This window comes from Ostrea edulis, chromosome 9 (genome assembly GCF_947568905.1).
Source record: "Ostrea edulis chromosome 9, xbOstEdul1.1, whole genome shotgun sequence".
In the NCBI taxonomy this organism is placed as follows: Eukaryota; Metazoa; Mollusca; class Bivalvia; order Ostreida; family Ostreidae; genus Ostrea; species Ostrea edulis.
The window spans coordinates 47,186,317-47,207,599 of NC_079172.1; the positions used below are offsets into that span (position 1 = coordinate 47,186,317).

Sequence of the window (21,283 nt, forward strand, 5' to 3'; positions counted from 1 at the left end):
GGCCACCGGGGTAAGTTGGGGCCACAATAGAGATCAAGTTTTACATGCGAATATGTAGGGAAAATCTTGAAATATGGACCAAGGTAACTCGGGTGAGTGATGTGGCCCATGGGCCTCTTGTTTAGAGGTACCTTTATCAGAATGTGAACATTCTCTGAAAAACTTTAATATTTCACTTGTACTCTCTGTATATCTGATGAAATGAATTGCATATTTAAATCAGAAATTGAAATAGTTTTGGAAAAATATTCTCATTGAAGAGAAATTTGAATTCCAGAAACACAAGTATCCATGTTAGCTATAATTGCTCCTTTCATACCTCTGCCTGTTGAAGCATGAGTAAATACACATATTTAAAGAGATTGGTGGTGTGATGGCACTATCGTATGATGGCAATGGTACCATGTTATGCCATTGTGTCACTGTAAAATCGTAGTGATGGTATGATGGAGCACATATGGCAGCAAGAGGACTCATATATTCCATAATATGTTCAATTCACATGTATGATGTGTCATGTGTTCCTCATTATTGAAATATGCAAAGAAATGGACAATTGCAGCACAAGTTTTACCTGCAAACTTTTCAAAAACTTGCTTTGCAAAGAGCAATCTAGTTAAAATCGAACTCCTGCAAACTCTGTAATAGGTTATGCAAAGAGCTGCTTTTTGTCAAATATTTATCAACTAACAATGTAATTGGCATACTTATGACGTCTTAATTTAATCACAAGTAAATATTTTGAGGTGAAATGCAAATGAATAGATGATATCACTTATTGAAGAATAGGTGATATTTATATTCCAAATTTATCAATAAGTAGGTGCTATCACATGTTAGATAGGAAATGTCACTTAATGGTACATGTAATAACTAACAAATTGATGTCTCCTTCGGGATGTAAGTAGAAGAAAATGATGTGCATGTCAAAAAGGCAGAGATCTGGGAGGCACCTTAAGGCCTCCAGTGGGTCCAGCTAGGGCAAAGCCCTGATGGGGGCCCAATGGGTGAAGCCCCCAGAAGCTCCTGGGTCTTGGCATTTTCTGTAGACAAAGTCTATCTGATTGCTTTGATTAAAAAAATTTCAGGGGGCCCCAAGAGGTAAATCCCCCAGAAGCTCCTGGATCTTGGCATTTTCTGTAGACAAAGTCTATCTGACTGCTTTGATTAAAAAAATTCCAAAGTTGAATATACACATGTACTAATATTGTTTTGCAATGATTTAAGTATATGTATTTAGTAAATTTAGTCGCAAACGGCTTGATTAATGATTGCTTCTTATGACTTGTCTTTTTTGACTGACTGAACGATGCATGTGCATGATGTGGCGTGCTGGCGTATAGCCCTGTCGTGGAAGCATTGTTCTTGTGGGATCGAAATTTATTTTATGGTTGATTTGTTGATATTTCAATACTGATGAAGTTCACAAACTTCAGACTTCAGAATAACTAGTGATTAAAAATTATCTTCCTTCATTGCCAGTGTGCTGCAGTTTGTGGTGAGGGTTTTATGTGTTTTATTGAATGCCCAATGTCTTACTAGAATTCCAGATGCTGGAAGTTAAGTCTTGAAAAATTCTAAACTTGTGACTTTACCACTATCTTGTCAAGGAAATATTGGGTTAGAGTCTGAAATTGTTTCACAAAAATGTTAGATAAATCTAGTATTAATTATTCTCCGATCATTAGATTTGCATGCTAACATACTGTGACAGAAGGCTTTTGTAAATTGCCGTTCCTTGATCTGAAGGTAAACTGTACAGAGATTAATGATTAATTCTAAAATCAATGAACTGTTAGCTCTGTTAGCGTGATATCATCATTGATTATAATGTGCCCAATTAGAGGAATCCCATCTTTGTATTCATTAATCTTATCGCTATGAGATTCTATTATGTTGAATGATTTCTCATGCATTTAGATTTCTTCAGAAGATCCCTAATCAACACAGTAAAAAAAAAATATTCTCAGTTTTCATAAATTTTAGTCATGAAAGTTTTAACTAACGATCATGAAGGTATAGTTCAGTTATAAATTTACATCATGTGCTAGCTTTGAAGGCTAGAAGAGTGCTGCATCATGCCTATTTGTGGTAGTAGTAAATCTGTTCATACCCTCAATGTGGTCCTTAATGATTGCATGTGACATTGAAAATGGCTGTCACATCATCATAATGATCATTACACTGTGCAAGATGATGTCAAACATTCAATTGTTAGAAAAATATATGAATTAAACCATAATACAAGAAGATGTTTTGTACTACGTACAGTTTAAGTTGGAGTCAGATAGTACAAAGCATTTATTGTGCAAGACATTGGTTTTTTGGATAAAATTGATTTAGAGGATTTCTTAGAATTTACTTTATCATTTTGGTAAATATAGATGTGTTTTTAAACCATTTCGAAATATGTACACAGGGCATGAATATCCCATTGTGCTTTTTTAGAAGTGAACTAACTCTGGAATATCTGGTCATATTGGAGGGCCAAGGTCAAATAATTTAAGCACAGTTGTTGCATGTGCTTTCACTGAGATGTGTCTCAATGATGAAGATTGTTGAAGACATTTGCAATAAGCTGCTCAGAAAGTAGATGAATTCAAAATCAAGAATTGTGAGGTCCCAACATGCATATGGTTAAGATGCAAACTTGTAATGCTATTTAAGCTGAGTCTCACCAAGATTTGTCTGTATGGAAATTGAGAAAGACATCCTCAATGGGTGAGTTAGAAATGTGGTAAATAAATAGAGTCATGGTAAAAAAAAAAAATTGGCATAATATATTCTTGCTGAGAAACCTTTGACCTGACTGTCTGGAATCAAATATTTTGAAGTTTTGTATATTGGTGAACACTAAACTTTTTTATGATAATTAATTTTTCAATTTCATATTTCTAGGGAGGTTTGCATATATTATAGAACATGTTGTTAAAAATATTAATAGCTCAGATTAAAAATGTTATCTTTGTCATATTTCTAGGTGTTTTGCATATTTCTTTTAAAAATGTAATATTGTAACCCTCAACCATTTTAAGCTTTAAGGTTTGATGTGAAAAAATTGGAATGATGTATCATTTTCTCTATCTACATGTATCATGTCCAACATGAATGATAACAAAGTGTTTTGAGAGCATTTGATATGCATCTGCCTGTCATTTTTCTCAACAGCATTATTTTAGAGTCAGCATACAGTCTCCATGACAGAACATTCTTTGAAAATGTGGGCAGTGTCATCATCTTTGCAGTGATAGTGAGTATGTAACAGATTCTAGAGCTCACATGTAGCCTACATTTAAAGCTAAACAAACCCCTATATCTTTTAGGGCACAGAGATAGCCACAAGTCATGTCTTTCAAGATATATTGTAGCAAACGCTCTCTTCTCTTTGCGTTTAAAAATTCCTCAAATGGGTTGATGCTTTCAAAGCAATCAGAAATTTGTAGCATGGTTGCCACATGCATCCTTTTAGCCAAGCCTTACTGTATGACTGGTAGCCATGCTATCAAACCATGACCAGTTATTTATTACATATTTCTCCTACGATGGTTTTCCTCTTGGATACAATTTGAAGTGATTTAATTCAAGGAGACCACTCTATGCCTGGTGAATACAATGTACCAGAATAGATCCTTTATCTGTATAATGCTCTATCCAACTTGATTACAAATTATCACAAAATTTAAAATGTATTTTCATGCTAAAAGTACCAGTAGGTGAAATCTATAAATCTTTTGAGCATTATAGACTGATTTGACTTACATGTAATTTGGATCCATTCAAAATTGCTATTTGCATAAGAGTTATGTTAACATGTTTTTTTTTGGGGGGGGGTTGTTTTTTTTATATTGTTTTTTCTTCTTTTTTTAATTGTCAGAGGTAAAAATGAACATTTTTATTAATTTGAAAAATCATATTTTGTATATGAATTGATCCGTGTCTAATTAGTAAATGGATTGCTTTTACATGTTTTAATTGGAGATCATTTTTTTTTTTGTACCATTAGCATCAAGGTAGAAACAATTTAAATGATAATAAATCTTTATAGCTACATCAAATTGCAATTATGAAGCAAATGCACAGTATTGTGTCCAAGATGAATTATAGTTAATTTAACTTTACTTTGAATACTACATAATAAAACTACTATTGATTTTCAGGGCACAGTGTTAAACTGCTTCCTAATTGGTAAGTCACTTTTGGAGAAATTGATTAACAATTCATGAGATTTTGTTAGTAATTATTCAGACAGGAGATGGACACTTTAAGTGAAGAGCTGGGATATTAAGTCAGGGAACAAAGCACATTCCGGAAAAGAGGATAGACAATCTAATAATCAAAACAGAAGGAGGAAGGAATGGCTAATTCAATGTCTATCAAATTACTAGATTACCTGAGATTTCAAGGCATTTATTGTGTGTCCATATATGTCTGTGCATATGTTTCTTAATTTGCTACAATGGATTCTGAGTAAATCAACCATGTCAAAATATTTGCAAAAGGTTTAGACAAGTATCCTATCAGTCTCTCTATGGAAATATACTGTTAATTAAGTTGCTTTAATTCCACGGTGGTAAAATTTTCATTTGTTGCTATAAGGCAATTGTTAATCATTAATTTCATGTTATAGGAAAATCTACATATTATATATTTTTGATTCTGAAAATGACATTTTTGATATATCATTATGTCTCCCCTCTTCCAGGGGGAGACACATTGTTTTTGTACTTTCTGTGTGTCTGTCACAAAATCTTGTAAACGCTTCTCCTCCTATATGGCTTATCTGATAGATTTGAAACTTTGTACAATGCTTCATTGTCATTTGTAGATGTGCATATTAGTGGGGACGGGAGGATCCAATTATTTTCCTAAACGTCATAGTTGATATAAGAGGGGTGGAGGATGTAAAATAGCTTGTGAACACTTCACATTCTATATGGCATATCTGATAGATTTGAAACTTTGTACAATGCTTCATTGCCATTTGTAGATGTGAATATTGTAGGGACAGGAGAATCCAATTTTTATTCTTAAAGTTTTAATGGATCTGAGAGATGGAGGGTGTAAAATAGTTTGTGAATAATTCTCTTATATGGCTTATTGGAGTTCATAATGTCTATGTTCCTGCTCATGCTTTCTCCTCCATACCATGCAGTATATTAATTTAAGGGGAGGAGGTTTCATTTGGAGCACTTCCAATTTGGGGAGCTGAGGATGATCGCATTTGTTTTTCATAAAAACAATCTCTAGTTTACAATTGATTTAATTTTGTGGGGAAATGATAAATCATGAACAAAGCGAAATTAGATTATTGCATTAATTTCCCAATCTACAATAATTGCCTGGTTCAAAATCCTTTAGGTTTAAGGAAACATATAATGCACCTAGGTAATAACATATTTTGATATTTTCCCATAGATTCTTTAGAGAGTTCTAACCTGGGTATTTACAGTGTGGTTGGGCATCAATGGCTCAGTAACTACTAAGGCTCTAATAAGTCAATTGACAGTACAATCATAGAACAATACTACGTGTCTGAGTAATTTTTATGCCCCCAAGATCGAAGATCGGGGGGCATATTGTTTTTGTCCTGTCTGTCATTCTGTAAATCTGTAATTCTGTCATTCTGTCTGAAACTTTAACCTTGCTAATAACTTTTGAACAGTAAGTGATAGAGCTTTGATATTTCACATGAGTATTTCTTGTGACAAGACCTTTCCGTGGGTACCAACATTTTTGACCCCGTGACCTTGACCTTGGAGTTTGACCTACTTTTTGAAAACTTTAATCTTGCTAATAACTTTTGAACAGTAAGTGATAGAGCTTTGATATTTCACATGAGTGTTCCATGTGACAAGACCTTTCCGTGGGTACCAATATTTTTGACCCCGTGACCTTGACCTTGGAATTTGACCTACTTTTTGAAAACTTTAACCTTGTTAATAACTTTTGAACAGTAAGTGATAGAGCTTTGATATTTCACATGAGTGTTCCTTGTGACAAGACCTTTTTGTTGGTATTAAACCTTTTGACCTTGACATTTAACTTACTTTTAATTTTTTTTACATTGGTCATAACTTTTAAATGGTAAATATTAGAGCTTTCATATTAAACATGAGGATTTCTTTTGACAAGATCTTTCTACTGGTACCAAGATATTTGCCCTTGTGACCTTGGCCATCTTTGGAATTGGCCATTATCGGGGGCATTTGTGTTTCACAAACACATCTTGTTGATATGTGAATTATAAACATGTAAAGTATCAAATTGTATTATGAACAGCTCCCATTCTTTATGCTGCCTCGACCCTAGGTGCCATGGGTTCCCTCCACCTTGGACTAAAGCCATGCTTAGTGTTTAGTGCCATCATTGTAGCTGTGGATCCAGTGGCAGTATGTATCATCAAAGTTATTATACCTCTCAGATCCACTCACTGGCCAGCATCAGTCTCAAGTTTTCAAATGTTATCTCAACAAAATGAAAAAAGAAATTTGGAAAGAAAATTTCAATTCCCAATGTATATAAGTATGACGGATAGTCTTGAAAACTATATTTTACTGGGGATGTGATCCTTTGTTGTGAGATATCAAATGAAATCTATATTATCTCCTACATCACTTGTCATTGAATTACAGAAAGTGTTTCTACTTAACAGATTTACATTTATTTGATATTCGAACAATAGTAACTTTATTGTCCCCTTTGAAAGCAACTAATCACTGTTTTAGGGAACAATTATCTAGCTATTGTCTTCATAGCCATTGAATACATAGATCTATAGTATATGGCCCTTAGAGAGACTATATTTTTCTGTATTGGAATGCTAGAAGTTTTAATCAATCAATGGTCTTATTTTTTCCCCATCTCAATCGTACAAATTTTCCAGTACAGACAATTTTTCGATTACATAAGGTGAAGCCAAGTTCACCATTTCTGACCTGTATATATATATATATATATACATCTATGCAGTACTTATGTTAATGTATGATTTCTGGTATTCAGATCATGGTTTTTCATTGTGGTGGCATGACTTTTTGAAGGATAAAACACTTTTTGTGATTAACCAAGACTTATTTATGAAGGACATAGGAATTAGATTGCCGTAATCGATAGTCGCAGGCCTTGCTAAAACGAACATCCCATGTGGAAAAATGGCTAATACGATGAAAGAATTATGGATTAGTTGGCAGGGAAACCTCTGTTGACACATTGTTACACAAAGAATTCTAATGAGCATGTCATTTGTTTAAATTAATCGTGGAAGACTCAAAGTATAAACACGGAGAACCAGTTTCATCAATTTTGACTAAATGACGAATTACTGTGGGAAAAAGAAATTCATCAAATGATTTCTACAAGATATAAAAAATTTTTAATGAAAAACCAATTCTGAAGACTATAATTAATCTTTGATTCAGTCATCATTTTAACTCAGATAGGGTTGTTTACTTTATTCAGTGTTGGGTGTAGCCCACAGGAATGCCTAAGTTGAAAATAAAAAGATCCATCAAATTTTATTGCATCTGGATACTTGGGATTATTTGGTTTTACACAGACAGTGGCGTGAGTGATTTCCATCATTTTTTGAAAGTTTGTAGTTAAATTTCAGATTTTCTACCAGTCTTTCAGTTATTTTTTATGAAATTATTTGATTATTATTAAGATGATCCATCAAATTTTCTCTCTGTTGTTACACATTACAATGGATCAAAGAGTGTCTATGACATGTGAGATATATTGTACATTACATGATAGATAGCACCAGTAGTGAGATTCTGTTTTTGTTATATATAATATAGAACACTAAAATACAACATACGAGGTCAAATAAATAAGGATATAAAAAGCACTAAAAATGACCAACAACATGAACAACAGTGACTTAAATTGTCAAATTTTCAGGATGACCTGTCCAAACAAAACGTCTACATATTAAAATTATCGAGTATGTATACATGTGTATATATATATATATATAATTATATATATATATATTCAATAAATTCTTTTTTCTTGGTATCGGGGTAGAATAAAGTCAAAAAATAAAATCCAGTACTCAAACTTTTATCTATTTTCCAGTACTCAAACTTTTATCTATAGCGCTTTCGCCCTGCGGGCTCGTCAGTAGATTTTTAAACAATGTAAACAAGTTCCATTATGACGTCATCCTCGTGACGTCATATATATATATATATATATATATAGGTAAAAAATAAAAAAGATACACGACAATGTTTAGTAAAGCTTTAGCGCTTTCATTTCAAATCTTCATATATACATGTATTTATACACATGCACACACACACACACACACACACAGTAAAACACACTTATAGCGAAGTGCTGGAGATGAACACATGTAATTCATTATATCCAATGAGTTCATAATATGTTTTAAAACTACAGGGAATAAAAATCACTCCGCTGTAAGTGTTTATTCATCATAAACATGTTCGCTGTAACCTTGTTTTATTGCATATTATTTAGAATGTGTAAAGAATGTCAATTTTTTAGCATGTATAAAGCACAAATATAAATTTTCATGACATTTCCCATTCCGTGGGGATCTGGGTTAGAATAGGTACTCAATACCCCTTGCTTGTCATAAGGGGTTACTGAAAGGGGCAATCCTTCGGATGAGACAGCAATGATGCATTTTTCTGTCTTTGTAATAAAGTCATGCAGAAAGGCAATATTATGACTAGTTGATGGAAATCAGTACCACCTTGGACTGTTTCAGGTTTCTTCATGTTTATGGTCATGAATAGAAGCATGAAGTGTCACTGTAGATCATTAAACACTTGGTTAAATGCTCACCTGAATCATACACATTTAGAATCTTCTTGACTTTTTCAGCTAAATTACCAATCTGCATCAATTTGGGAGAATGCACAGTTGTTAGTGCTAAACGTACATAACTATAATCAAAAAGACTGAAATAAAGCCAAGATTTTCTATTTTACAAGAGAAGTTTCTAGGAAATTAGCGCGAATATTAATCTTACTCACATATAATTTGGAATCTACAGTTTTTTTGCCAATTTGGTTATCAGACATGCAGTCATTCTAGAGAATTCAAAATGTAAAAAGTTTGCATCGGACATGCAGACCAACTTGGATGGGCCGATGTTTATATGAAATAAAGAAAGACAGTTGTGTTTATTGAACATATTTACCCAGATTTAGTCCTCTTTTTTACCAATTTTAATCCATGTTATAAATCCTAAACAGCAAAAATGTTAAGTGGATTACTCTCAAGGATTGCTCTCAAAATCATTGGTTGACCACAATTCTTTTCTAGATTATGTCAGAACTAAAAGAAACTGCTATTTGAAAATTTTATATTTGGCTTTACAGATTGTGCAATAGCCAAGTGTTATCATTCAAATTAAGTGGGAAAGGTTAAGTCAGATATCCTTAGAAGGCCATGAATTATTCTGATTGGATTTGGTAAACTGCTATTGGTAATGCAATGAATCAATTTCTAATGTCGCCTTCTTGTCTAGGTGCTGGCCATCTTCCAAGAAGTAGGTGTTAACAATGTGTTGTATTTCCTGGTGTTTGGGGAGTCTCTATTTAATGGTAAGATATAAAATTAACCACTGCTTACAGAACCACTTGACTGTTAGTAGTGCCAATGAGCTTTCTATTGAAAGTTAATAGAAATCACAGGTTGCATCATGCATTGACCAAAACTGTATTTTTGTAATTTACGAAAATCATATAAACACAATTCTGAATATGATCACGGTAATACATGTGGCCCAATATACCTTTTGAAACCAAACAGCTCAGAAAAATGATGTTTTTGGAGCCATAGAAAGAAAATAGTAGGAAATTCACGTGCTTTTGACATCATACCAAAAAATTTGTTTTCACTTATTTATCAACAAATTTAAAGAAACATGTTTTATTTGTTTAAACTACCTGATATGTTCAGAATCACTTAAGGCTCGACAGTTATCGTATATGATGAATCTTACTTTCTGTAAGCTTTTTAGAATTGTTGCTTCCATTATCTGAGAGTGTTGTATAGAGTTAATGATACAGTGTTGCTCTCTGTATAGATGCAGTGACAGTGTTTCTTTCATTATCTGAGACTGTTGTATAGAGTTAATGATAGTGCTGCTCTCTGTATAGATGCAGTGACAGTGGTGCTGTACATGAGACTGTTGTATAGAGTTAATGATACAGTGTTGCTCTCTGTATAGATGCAGTGACAGTGGTGCTGTACAACATGATGCAAGAATTCAACAAGATGGATACTGTTCCTCCTATAGAGGTAACACACTGTGGGGAATTCTGTTTTATCCGATATCTGTTATACTGATAATTTAATTTTGAAGAAATTGATTAAAATAAAATACTTTGGGAATTCTGCCCCTATACAGTTTATGTTAATTTTTATATACAACTAGTTGTAATGTGGTTCATTATAGTGAAAGATATTGGGCTCAATGTGAGTGTGACTGGCCGACAAGGGATGCTTACTCCTCCTAGACACCCGATCCCACCTCCGGTGTGTCCAGGGGTCCGAGTCTGCCCAACTCTTAATTTTGTATTCCTTATAGGAGTCATAAAATTTATCACTGTTCGTTATCTTCACCTTTTCATCAAGAGATGTATATGTAGAATTGCACTTTGATAAGCTAAGGCTTTCTTTCTGGTAAACAATTGAGTAGTATTCTTCTGTCATGAGGGGGATGATCCTAAATTCAGCTTATTCCTACTCCTGGGATCAGGCCTGGGTACTTTTGTATGAATGCCAGCTGGGATCACTCCTGGGTATGGTGCACGCGTCTAATATGGTCTTGGGATTAGTCTGCAGTATATGTTGATCTTAATGCCTGCTGGGATCAGTCTCAGGCATGGTGTTTGATAATGCTCCTGGGTATGCCTTTGTCTTTTGGGATCAACTTAGGGTGTTGTGTCTTTTAGACTCATGAGTTCAGGTAGAGTACATGTCTCATTATGGGAAATAGTTGTATGGCATAATTTTATTACAATGTATACTTAAATTCTCTTTTATTTTTTAATGTTTTAGAATTGAGGTCCTGTGGTGGAATCAATAAACTTTTAACTATGTTTTTAGTTGTTTATAGATATATACGTATATTGTACATGTAGAATAGTTTGTTCAAACCATGCTCTGGGTCCGGGGCTTAAGTGATTGTTTATTCTCTATTGAAAACTAAAGAGTCCCTCTATACTACGTTGGTCTACATGGTGGTTCATAAGTAGACCTCTAGTTTGATATAGATAAGTTCTTACACTGGGTGATGTTTGTATATTTCTATTTCTGTAGGTAATCAAAGGATTAGTATCCTTCTTCATTGTAAGCCTGGGAGGTCTGTTGATCGGGATCTTCTTTGGTATCCTGACAGCCATAATAACCAAGCACACTAGTACTGTTAGAGGTAAGTCATAATGACACATACCAGTACTGTTAGAGGTAAGTCATAATAACCCAGCACATCAGTACTGTTAGAGGTAAGTCATAATAACCCAGCAAGTACTGTTAGAGGTAAGTCATAATAACCCAGCACACCAGTACTGTTAGAGGTAAGTCATAATAACCCAGCACATAAATACTGTTAGAGGTAAGTCATAATAACCCAGCACATCAGTACTGTTAGAGGTAAGTCATAATAACCCAGCAAGTACTGTTAGAGGTAAGTCATAATAACCCAGTACATCAGTACTGTTAGAGGTAAGTCATAATAACCCAACACACCATTACTGTTAGAGGTAAGTCATAATAACCCAACACATCAGTACTGTTAGAGGTAAGTCATAATAACCCAGCACATCAGTACTGTTAGAGGTAAGTCATAATAACACATACAGCACACCAGTACTGTTAGAGGTAAGTCATAATAACCCAGCACACCAGTACTGTTAGAGGTAAGTCATAATAACCCAGCACATCAATACTGTTAGAGGTAAGTCATAATAACACAGCACATCAGTACTGTTAGAGGTAAGTCATAATAACCCAGCACATCAGTACTGTTAGAGGTAAGTCATAATAACCCAGCACATCAGTACTGTTAGAGGTAAGTCATAATAACCCAGCACATCAGTACTGTTAGAGGTAAGTCATAATAACCCAGCACATCAGTACTGTTAGAGGTAAGTCATAATAACCCAGCAAGTACTGTTAGAGGTAAGTCATAATAACCCAGTACATCAGTACTGTTAGAGGTAAGTCATAATAACCCAGCACATCAGTACTGTTAAAGGTAAGTCATAATAACACAACACATCAGTACTGTTAGAGGTAAGTCATAATAACACAGCACATCAGTACTGTTAGAGGTAAGTCATAATAACCATGCACATCAGTACCGTTAGAGGTAAGTCATAATAACCCAGTACATCAGTACTGTTAGAGGTAAGTCATAATAACACAACACATCAGTACTGTTAGAGGTAAGTCATAATAACACAGCACATCAGTACTGTTAGAGGTAAGTCATAATAACCATGCACATCAGTACCGTTAGAGGTAAGTCATAATAACCCAGCACATCAGTACTGTTAGAGGTAAGTCATAATAGCCCAGCACATCAGTACTGTTAAAGGTAAGTCATAATAACCATGCACATCAGTACTGTTAGAGGTAAGTCATAATAACCCAACACACCAGTACTGTTAGAGGTAAGTCATAATGACACATCACATCAGTACTGTTAGAGGTAAGTCATAATAACCCAGCACATCAGTACTGTTAAAGGTAAGTCATAATAACACAACACATCAGTACTGTTACAGGTAAGTCATAATAACACAGCACATCAGTACTGTTAGAGGTAAGTCATAATAACCATGCACATCAGTACCGTTAGAGGTAAGTCATAATAACCCAGTACATCAGTACTGTTAGAGGTAAGTCATCATAACCCAGCACATCAGTACTGTTAAAGGTAAGTCATAATAACACAACACATCAGTACTGTTAGAGGTAAGTCATAATAACACAGCACATCAGTACTGTTAGAGGTAAGTCATAATAACCATGCACATCAGTACCGTTAGAGGTAAGTCATAATAACCCAGCACATCAGTACTGTTAGAGGTAAGTCATAATAGCCCAGCACATCAGTACTGTTAAAGGTAAGTCATAATAACCATGCACATCAGTACTGTTAGAGGTAAGTCATAATAACACACACAGCACACCAGTACTGTTAGAGGTAAGTCATAATAACACACACAGCACACCAGTACTGTTAGAGGTAAGTCATAATGACACATCACATCAGTACTGTTAGAGGTAAGTCATAATAACACATACAACACATCAGTACTGTTAGAGGTAAGTCATAATAACCCAGCACATCAGTACTGTTAGAGTTAAGTCATAATAACAAATACAGCACATCAGTACTGTTAGAGGTAAGTCATAATAACCCAGCACATCAGTACTGTTAGAGGTAAGTCATAATAACCCAACACATCAGTACTGTTAGAGGTAAGTCATAATAACACAACACATCAGTACTGTTAGAGGTAAGTCATAATAACACAGCAAATACTGTTAGAGGTAAGTCATAATAATACAGCACATCAGTACTGTTAGAGGTAAGTCATAATAACCCAGCACATCAGTACTGTTAGAGGTAAGTCATAATAACCCAGCAAGTACTGTTAGAGGTAAGTCATAATAACACAACACATCAGTACTGTTAGAGGTAAGTCATAATAATACAGCACATCAGTAATGTTAGAGGTAAGTCATAATAACACAGCAAGTACTGTTAGAGGTAAGTCATAATAATACAGCACATCAGTACTGTTAGAGGTAAGTCATAATAATACAGCACATCAGTACTGTTAGAGGTAAGTCATAATAACCCAGCACATCAGTACTGTTAGAGGTAAGTCATAATAACCCAGTACATCAGTACTGTTAGAGGTAAGTCATAATAATACAGCACATCAGTACTGTTAGAGGTAAGTCATAATAACCCAGCACATCAGTACTGTTAGAGGTAAGTCATAATAACCCAGCACATCAGTACTGTTAGAGGTAAGTCATAATAACCCAACACACCAGTACTGTTAGAGGTAAGTCATAATAACCCAACACATCAGTACTGTTAGAGGTAAGTCATAATAATACAGCACATCAGTAATGTTAGATGTAAGTCATAATAACCCAACACATCAGTACTGTTAGAGGTAAGTCATAATAACCCAGCAAGTACTGTTAGAGGTAAGTCATAATAACCCAGCACATCAGTACTGTTAGAGGTAAGTCATAATAACCCAGCAAGTACTGTTAGAGGTAAGTCATAATAACCCAGCACATCAGTACTGTTAGAGGTAAGTCATAATAACCCAACACATCAGTACTGTTAGAGGTAAGTCATAATAACCCAACACATCAGTACTGTTAGAGGTAAGTCATAATAACACAGCACATCAGTACTGTTAGAGGTAAGTCATAATAATACAGCACATCAGTAATGTTAGAGGTAAGTCATAATAACCCAGCACATCAGTACTGTTAGAGGTAAGTCATTCAGTGTATATTCAGCTTGTACTGTGCACTGGGAATTAAGAACAAAGGATTAAGAACAAGTGGGGAATCTAAATTCATTTTGTTTGTTTGACAATGAAGAAATATTTTCGTAGATTTTCTTCATTATGCATTGACAAAACAAAATAATTATAGAAGCTTATGTTCCATGAGGCTTTTCTCAAATGATATTGATAAATGATAAAGTTTCATAGATAAAAAGAATTTATGTCCAGAGTTCTAGAAATCTGTCTGCACCCTTCTGTTGTTAGGTCTGCTTTAAATATGCTCCACAAATCATATTATTCAGTTCTTGTATTTGATTCACATAAAGGAATGACTTCATATTTCACACAAGTTGCATTTGCACCAATAGTGCATGATGTTCGTAACTGAAAGTCAGTGCATTCCATTTGCAAAATAACATTGAGATTGAAATGCACTTGGAATGGAAAAAGACTCATTATAAGATGAAAGCAATATTTCTCTCAACATGAAATTTCTTATGCTTTATAGGATATTTAATAGCTTTCAATATGCATTAAGAATAAAGAAGTTTATAATTGAAGTACATAATTCTCACAGACATGAGATTATTAATGATTGTGTAATTCATATACTGTATCTAAATGGAAAAAAATGTTATTTCAGCTGAAACAAGTGGTTTTAAGGATTTAATGAAGTTTATTTAAATCCTGTGAGCTTTATGGTTTATGGACCTCTCTATAATAAAAAAAAATTCTGGACATACATGCTATAATCTGACTTCTCCATTGCAGTGGTGGAGCCCTTAGCTGCGTTTGTTTTAGCATATATATCATATCTTATGGCAGAATTATTCCACTTCTCAGGTATCATCAGGTGAGTCAATTACTGTATGAAAAAAAAAATCTGCCACATACATGTTTATATATGAATGATCATTTTCAGAGAAATGATACTCTATAAACTTCATAATTTATTCCCGCGGTCCTTCATGTCTATATTTTTGATTTACTGGTATTGTTTATGAATGATAAAATAATCCGAGATCTCAATTTATGCTACATATGTAGTCTTAGGTACATGTATTAGTTATTTGCTATACTATTGAAAATGTTTTAGTGGAGTTTTGTAGCCACTGCTTTATCCATCCAAAATCACTTCTTTTTAAAATTGTTCAATGGACTTTGATCAAACTTCACACAAATCTTGCATAAATATCACTCTTTGGATAAAGGTTACTCAAGGTCATATTTCAAAGGTCAAGTTCATTCAGATGGAAATCTTACTTAGAATAGAAATTAGCTCATATTCTCTTGTTGAATGCATACATTTTTATCAAACTTTATACAAATTTTGCCTTCTTTAATTATATTGTATTGAATAACTATGGTAAAATAGGGGTAGTTTTGCCTTTCAAGCCAGATTGATCATTTTCAGGTACCATCCATCAGTTTTGCATATTTTCTTGTTTAGTATAAATCAAGGTATTGCTCCAATCATTTTCGATTTTAACATGAGGTGAATCTAATTGAGACAGTTTTATTTTCAGTTTGATTGGCTGTGGATTAACGCAGGCTCACTATGCATTCCATAATATATCACAGAAATCCCATACCACTATCACATACTTCAGTAAAATGCAAAGGTATGGAGTAAAAATATCCCACTGTTCTATAACAGATAAATCATACCATTTAGATGATTTATCTAACTCGTCTTAGCCAATTAATTTGATAGATATAAGCACAAATCCCTTAGGGGTGAGATCAAAAGTTCAATGTCTGAAAAAAACTAAATTTACCCAGTTTTCACCAAGACCTCACTCCCACCCCCAACCCCTTTAAACTAAATATGATGAGTGTTGAAACTAATCAATTAACAAGTAAAAACATACAAGTATAAATAACACTCTGTACACCTTTTCAACTGTTTATTCATAAATGAAAGTTTACGTATGTTAAAACTATGAAATGTTCATTAAAATGTAATATTATTATGTGGATTTTAAGTTACTTGTTTGTTTGTTTTTTGTTTGCTTTTTTGTTGTTTTTTGTTTTTGTTTTTTTTCTTTTACCACTATTAAGTGTAATTGATGTCGGATGACAGAAACTTATGGGAGTCCCTACCCCCTTCTCCAGACTATTTGAATTTAGATTTAAATATCTGACATCGATCTTTTGATCTCGTCCCTTACCCCATTTTATTTTTTATTTTCGTTGTCTAAGATCTTGACTATTGTGCTTCAGTGCCCTGAGTGATTGCATCATCTTCCTGTTTCTTGGTATTGGATTGTTTAACTGTGACATTCTGAACCTGAACCACTGGAGATGGGAGCTTATACTGTGGACACTGTTCCTCTGCCTTCTCTTCAGATTTCTAGGTCAGTTGTAACTACAGTAAAGAGATGGTTTTAGCAAAGCATCAGGAATGTTCTATCTCATGATAGGCATAATTTGTGAAATCCAAGGAGGAATTTTTATTTATTATAGTGTGTTCACTATATACATGTGTTCAACTGTAGAACAAAAATTGAAACACACAAGGTTCTATCTATTTCATGTACAAATACTTCCCATTCTGTCCAATGTCTTTCTGTAGGCAACCTGATGTTAAAATCTGTGAAAGTCCATTTTCTATAATAATGCAAGTCAAAAGCACACAGATTCTTATGAAAAACTAAACTTTTTGTTGATAAAAGTTGAGATCCGCATGTTTTTAAAAAAAAGAAAGAAAAAAAAAGGACTGGTTTCACAAGGAGCCTACATTGGATTAAGGAAGCATTTTTTATCCAGCTTCAGACATATCTATATCTGCATCGTATGACATCATAAATAGCTTCATACCAGGTGCCTGATTTTCAATGTTAGATCAGGCATTTCATTATTATTAGTAAACAGCTGTATGTCATATAGATTAATGCCCCTATAAAAAGGGGGACATGTTCTGTCTGTTGGTAGACCAAGTGTTGTCAGCTCAATATTGATATCTCTGCTTGACAAACATTAAACTTGGTATACTGGTATCCTCTAAAAAGTAGATGACCCCTAATGATTTTGGAATTGCAAGGTTTAAGAACCTTTTACTTGATAGATATCACACTTGATGCATTGGTACCCCATAAAGATTAGATTACCCTATTAATTTTGAGGTCAAAGGTCAGACTACTCTGGTCATAGCATAACAAAATATATTTTGAAAGATCCTCATTGGGATGATTCATTCATTCCTTTGCCAGATATGGGTTTTCATTTCATACCCAGTATTTTTCCATAGCATATGTCACAGAATATTTTTTATATAATTTAAGCACTTTGTACATCCTCTATATGCCATATTCTTTACCTGTGTAATTAGCATTGACATACTTTTAAATCTGAGTATATCCATGTTTATTTTCAGTTGTCTTTACTCTTACCTGGATCATAAACAGATCTAACAGAATGAGGAAAATACAGAATGTGGAAAAATTTATCATGGTAAGCTGTTACTTTTGTGGGAAGAAAACATGATAACCAATATAAAGAAATCCTTTATAATTTTTTGTGTTGAATTGCTTGCATCTGATGGTAACTGTTTCATGTGGGTCTATAATGCTTCTGTCTGTAGTGATTGGCCATATTTTGGCTCAGTCTTTTGAAACTGACTATGACTACTTTAGGAGTTGCTCACTGGATGATTGACCACATTAACCACAACATCCTTCAGTTGGTGGTTCTATGATAGTGATCAGTGAGTTTCCATTGTTTTATACAGATCATGCTCTCTAAATTCATTTGATGGAACCTGGTCATACATGTATCATCAGTACTGTAAATCCCAACATCTGAGACAATCTCCACACAAAGGATACAGGAAAACCTCAAAACAGCCCACATCTATTTCCATTTTTCCATTGCCCACGCTTTCTGTTAACGTCAGTCCCACTAAACTATTGTTAACTGTCTGTAGAATAGTTTTTCTTTTCAGATATAAAAGAAGAGGTTTTGATAAGACTGATTTTTGGCCCATGGTAAATTAGAAACTAGTGTAGTTGGTAACATTTAGTAATGTCTCCTTTATCATATTTATGCCCCCCCCCCCTTTCAAAGAAAAAGGCATATTGCTTTGCACCTGTCAGTCGGTCTGTATGTTGGTCGGTGGGTAGACCACATGTTGTCCACTCAATATCTTGAGAACCATTCAAGGATCAATCCACTTTGGACATAGGAAGGTACTGTCTGCTCAATATTTTAAGAACCCTTTGCTTGACAGACATCAAACATGGTACACTGGTACATTCTAAAGACTATATGACCCCTATAGATTTTAAGGTCACATGGTCAAAGGTCAAGGGTCAAACTGTAGATAGGAAGAAACTGTCTGCTCAATATCTAGAGAACCCTGTGCTTGACAGACATCAAACTTGGTACATTCTAAGGAGTAGTGACCCAAATTGATTTTGAGATCACATAGTCAGGGGCAAACTGAACATAGGAAAATACTGTCTGATCAATTTCTTGAGAACCCTTTGCTTGACAGACATAATCAAAAGAGTTCTTCCTCCATTGATATTAAAGTAACATGTAAAGTATCAAATCAATCAAGCAAAAAATGTGGTCTCGAGAGTGTTTACTAGTTCAGTTTACACACTCACTAATACACACATACGGTACTCGCCCACACACAGACAGTCCCATTACTATATCAATTGCGAGGAGTTGATAACCATTATAATTGAGATTAGCCTTGTTGTATTGATCAGTTGTGCACAATTTTTTATATCAAAATTGATTTTAATAGGTACTGCATCATCTAAAAACTTCGATGAAATGCAAAAAAAAAATACTGTAGTACATGTATATGAAAACAGTTGTGACTTTGCTTCCATTCGTTTTGGTAGCAGAAACAAGTCTTTATTGACACTAGACCCTAATTGTAACCTACACTTTCATAAAAGTATAATTTGTGTTACAGTGTGAAGCAATGTTTTTAACCTTTTCCAGATACATGCATTGTATTGTAACAAATTGAATTTTTGTACAAATTTACCACGACTCATATAATTGCAAAATTAATGAGATTCGTTGATATTTAGATACGTGTTGTATAAACTATTTTGAGTACCTCAATGGTATTATTAATAGTATAATGTTTCTGTGCATATAAGTAATCAAATAATGGTTTTGGTATTGAATGCAACATGCGGTGAATTTGTAATGGAAGCTAGGTCAAACAACAAGACCCTCCAATATTTTCCTGTACACTCAATGTTAAACTGGTTGAGGGTACCACTATGATTACAGTGATTTACTTTTGTCATGTATTGCAAATGCAATGTTCTTGGAAAAAAAACACAAGCACAAAACTGCAAAATCTGACTAAAGTACAGACCTATATTATGTATATATATATATCCAATAATAAAAGTCAAGAAACACAAAACTCGAATATAGTTATATATATATAGTTATATAGTTTGTAAAAAAGAATTCAGTATTTGATACAGTAAATACATCCAATAATAAAAGTCAAGAAACAAAACTCGAATAACATTTCACTGTTAGCGCTTTCGGTTTTAATGCCTCTTCAGACAGTTATAAAAAATTTATAACTGTCTGAAGAGGCATTAAAGCCAAAATTAAGCGCTAACAATGAAATGTTATTCGAGTTTTGTGTTTCTTGACTTTTATTATTGGAGATATATATATATATATATATATATATATATATATATATACAAAACTGCAAATGTTGGTTATTTTGAATTTCAAATATGTTTAAAATTGTTTTCATTTTTTGCAAAAAACATGGGCCAAAAAAATATTTTTATCAAAAGCTCTTCTTTGTGTAATCTGATCACTGTTTTAGGTCCAAGTGTAGCATGGACACTTAAGAGGGATTAACTTTTTAGCAAAATTCTTGCTGTTTCCAAGTTATTCAGTCTGTGTTTGCTACAAATGTCTATGCCTTGGTGAGATGAGTTGTATTTGTTGGGTTTGATTTGCAGTTGTTTCCAAAATATATATCAATTCCCTAAGAACTTGCCAGCACTATATGTCCCTCTCTAATGCTGTCATGATTATAGTATGGGCCATTCTTCCACAGCAGTCACAGTCGGCAAATCTAATAATTCTCTCTAAATTAGGTGAACTGAAAATGTTAGAATATTGTATAGATGTCAGGTGGTATGAAATATAGAATGGGTGCTTACTCATTTAAGTCAGCTTCCTCTCTGACAGTGCTCCATCTTGTCCATCCCACCATGGCTTTTCATCTCGATACTCTCCTGGCCTGTACCACGGCCTTTTATCTCAATCCTCTCCTGGCCTGTACCATGGCCTTTCATCTCGATCCTCTCCTGGCCTGTACCATGGCCTTTCATCTCGATCCTCTCCTGGCCTGTACCACGGCCTTTCATCCCCTCTTCTCCTACAGTTTTCTGATGATGACCTTCTTGTAACATGACTACTCCCTATTGGTGCTTCATCTAGTAACATTCCATTGTAATGGAAATCAATGCATACATTGCTGGTGTATTCAATATACATTGCTGATAGTATCCAAGGTACATTGCTGATGATGTCTAAGATTTCTAGCATATTACCAGCACATATGAGTGAACAGTAACTATTATGCTCTTTTGATCATTTCATCTTCTGAGTTTCTCATTCATCACCTGAGTCTACAAAGTCTTCAACTCTTCTACACATGGATAACAAACACAGCTTTTAGTTTGTGACTGTAGAATCCAATGGGAGGGGACACAAACTTCAGTTTTACTTAATCATCAATATAG

General features: G+C 34.1%; 1 protein-coding gene across 3 annotated transcripts in view; it reads left to right on the forward strand.

Moving 5' to 3' along the window:
* Window positions 1-21,283, forward strand: part of LOC130050191 (Na(+)/H(+) exchanger beta-like) — a 48,915-nt gene that overhangs the window by 18,528 nt on the left and 9,104 nt on the right. For all 3 annotated transcript variants that reach the window (XM_056149417.1, XM_056149418.1, XM_056149419.1), the window contains 10 exons: window positions 3,169-3,250; window positions 4,158-4,185; window positions 6,280-6,389; window positions 9,506-9,581; window positions 10,211-10,281; window positions 11,305-11,416; window positions 15,303-15,384; window positions 16,058-16,153; window positions 16,755-16,888; window positions 17,908-17,984. In XM_056149417.1, the coding sequence (XP_056005392.1) occupies window positions 3,169-3,250; window positions 4,158-4,185; window positions 6,280-6,389; window positions 9,506-9,581; window positions 10,211-10,281; window positions 11,305-11,416; window positions 15,303-15,384; window positions 16,058-16,153; window positions 16,755-16,888; window positions 17,908-17,984 (868 nt within the window). The remainder of the gene's footprint in view (window positions 1-3,168; window positions 3,251-4,157; window positions 4,186-6,279; window positions 6,390-9,505; window positions 9,582-10,210; window positions 10,282-11,304; window positions 11,417-15,302; window positions 15,385-16,057; window positions 16,154-16,754; window positions 16,889-17,907; window positions 17,985-21,283) is intronic.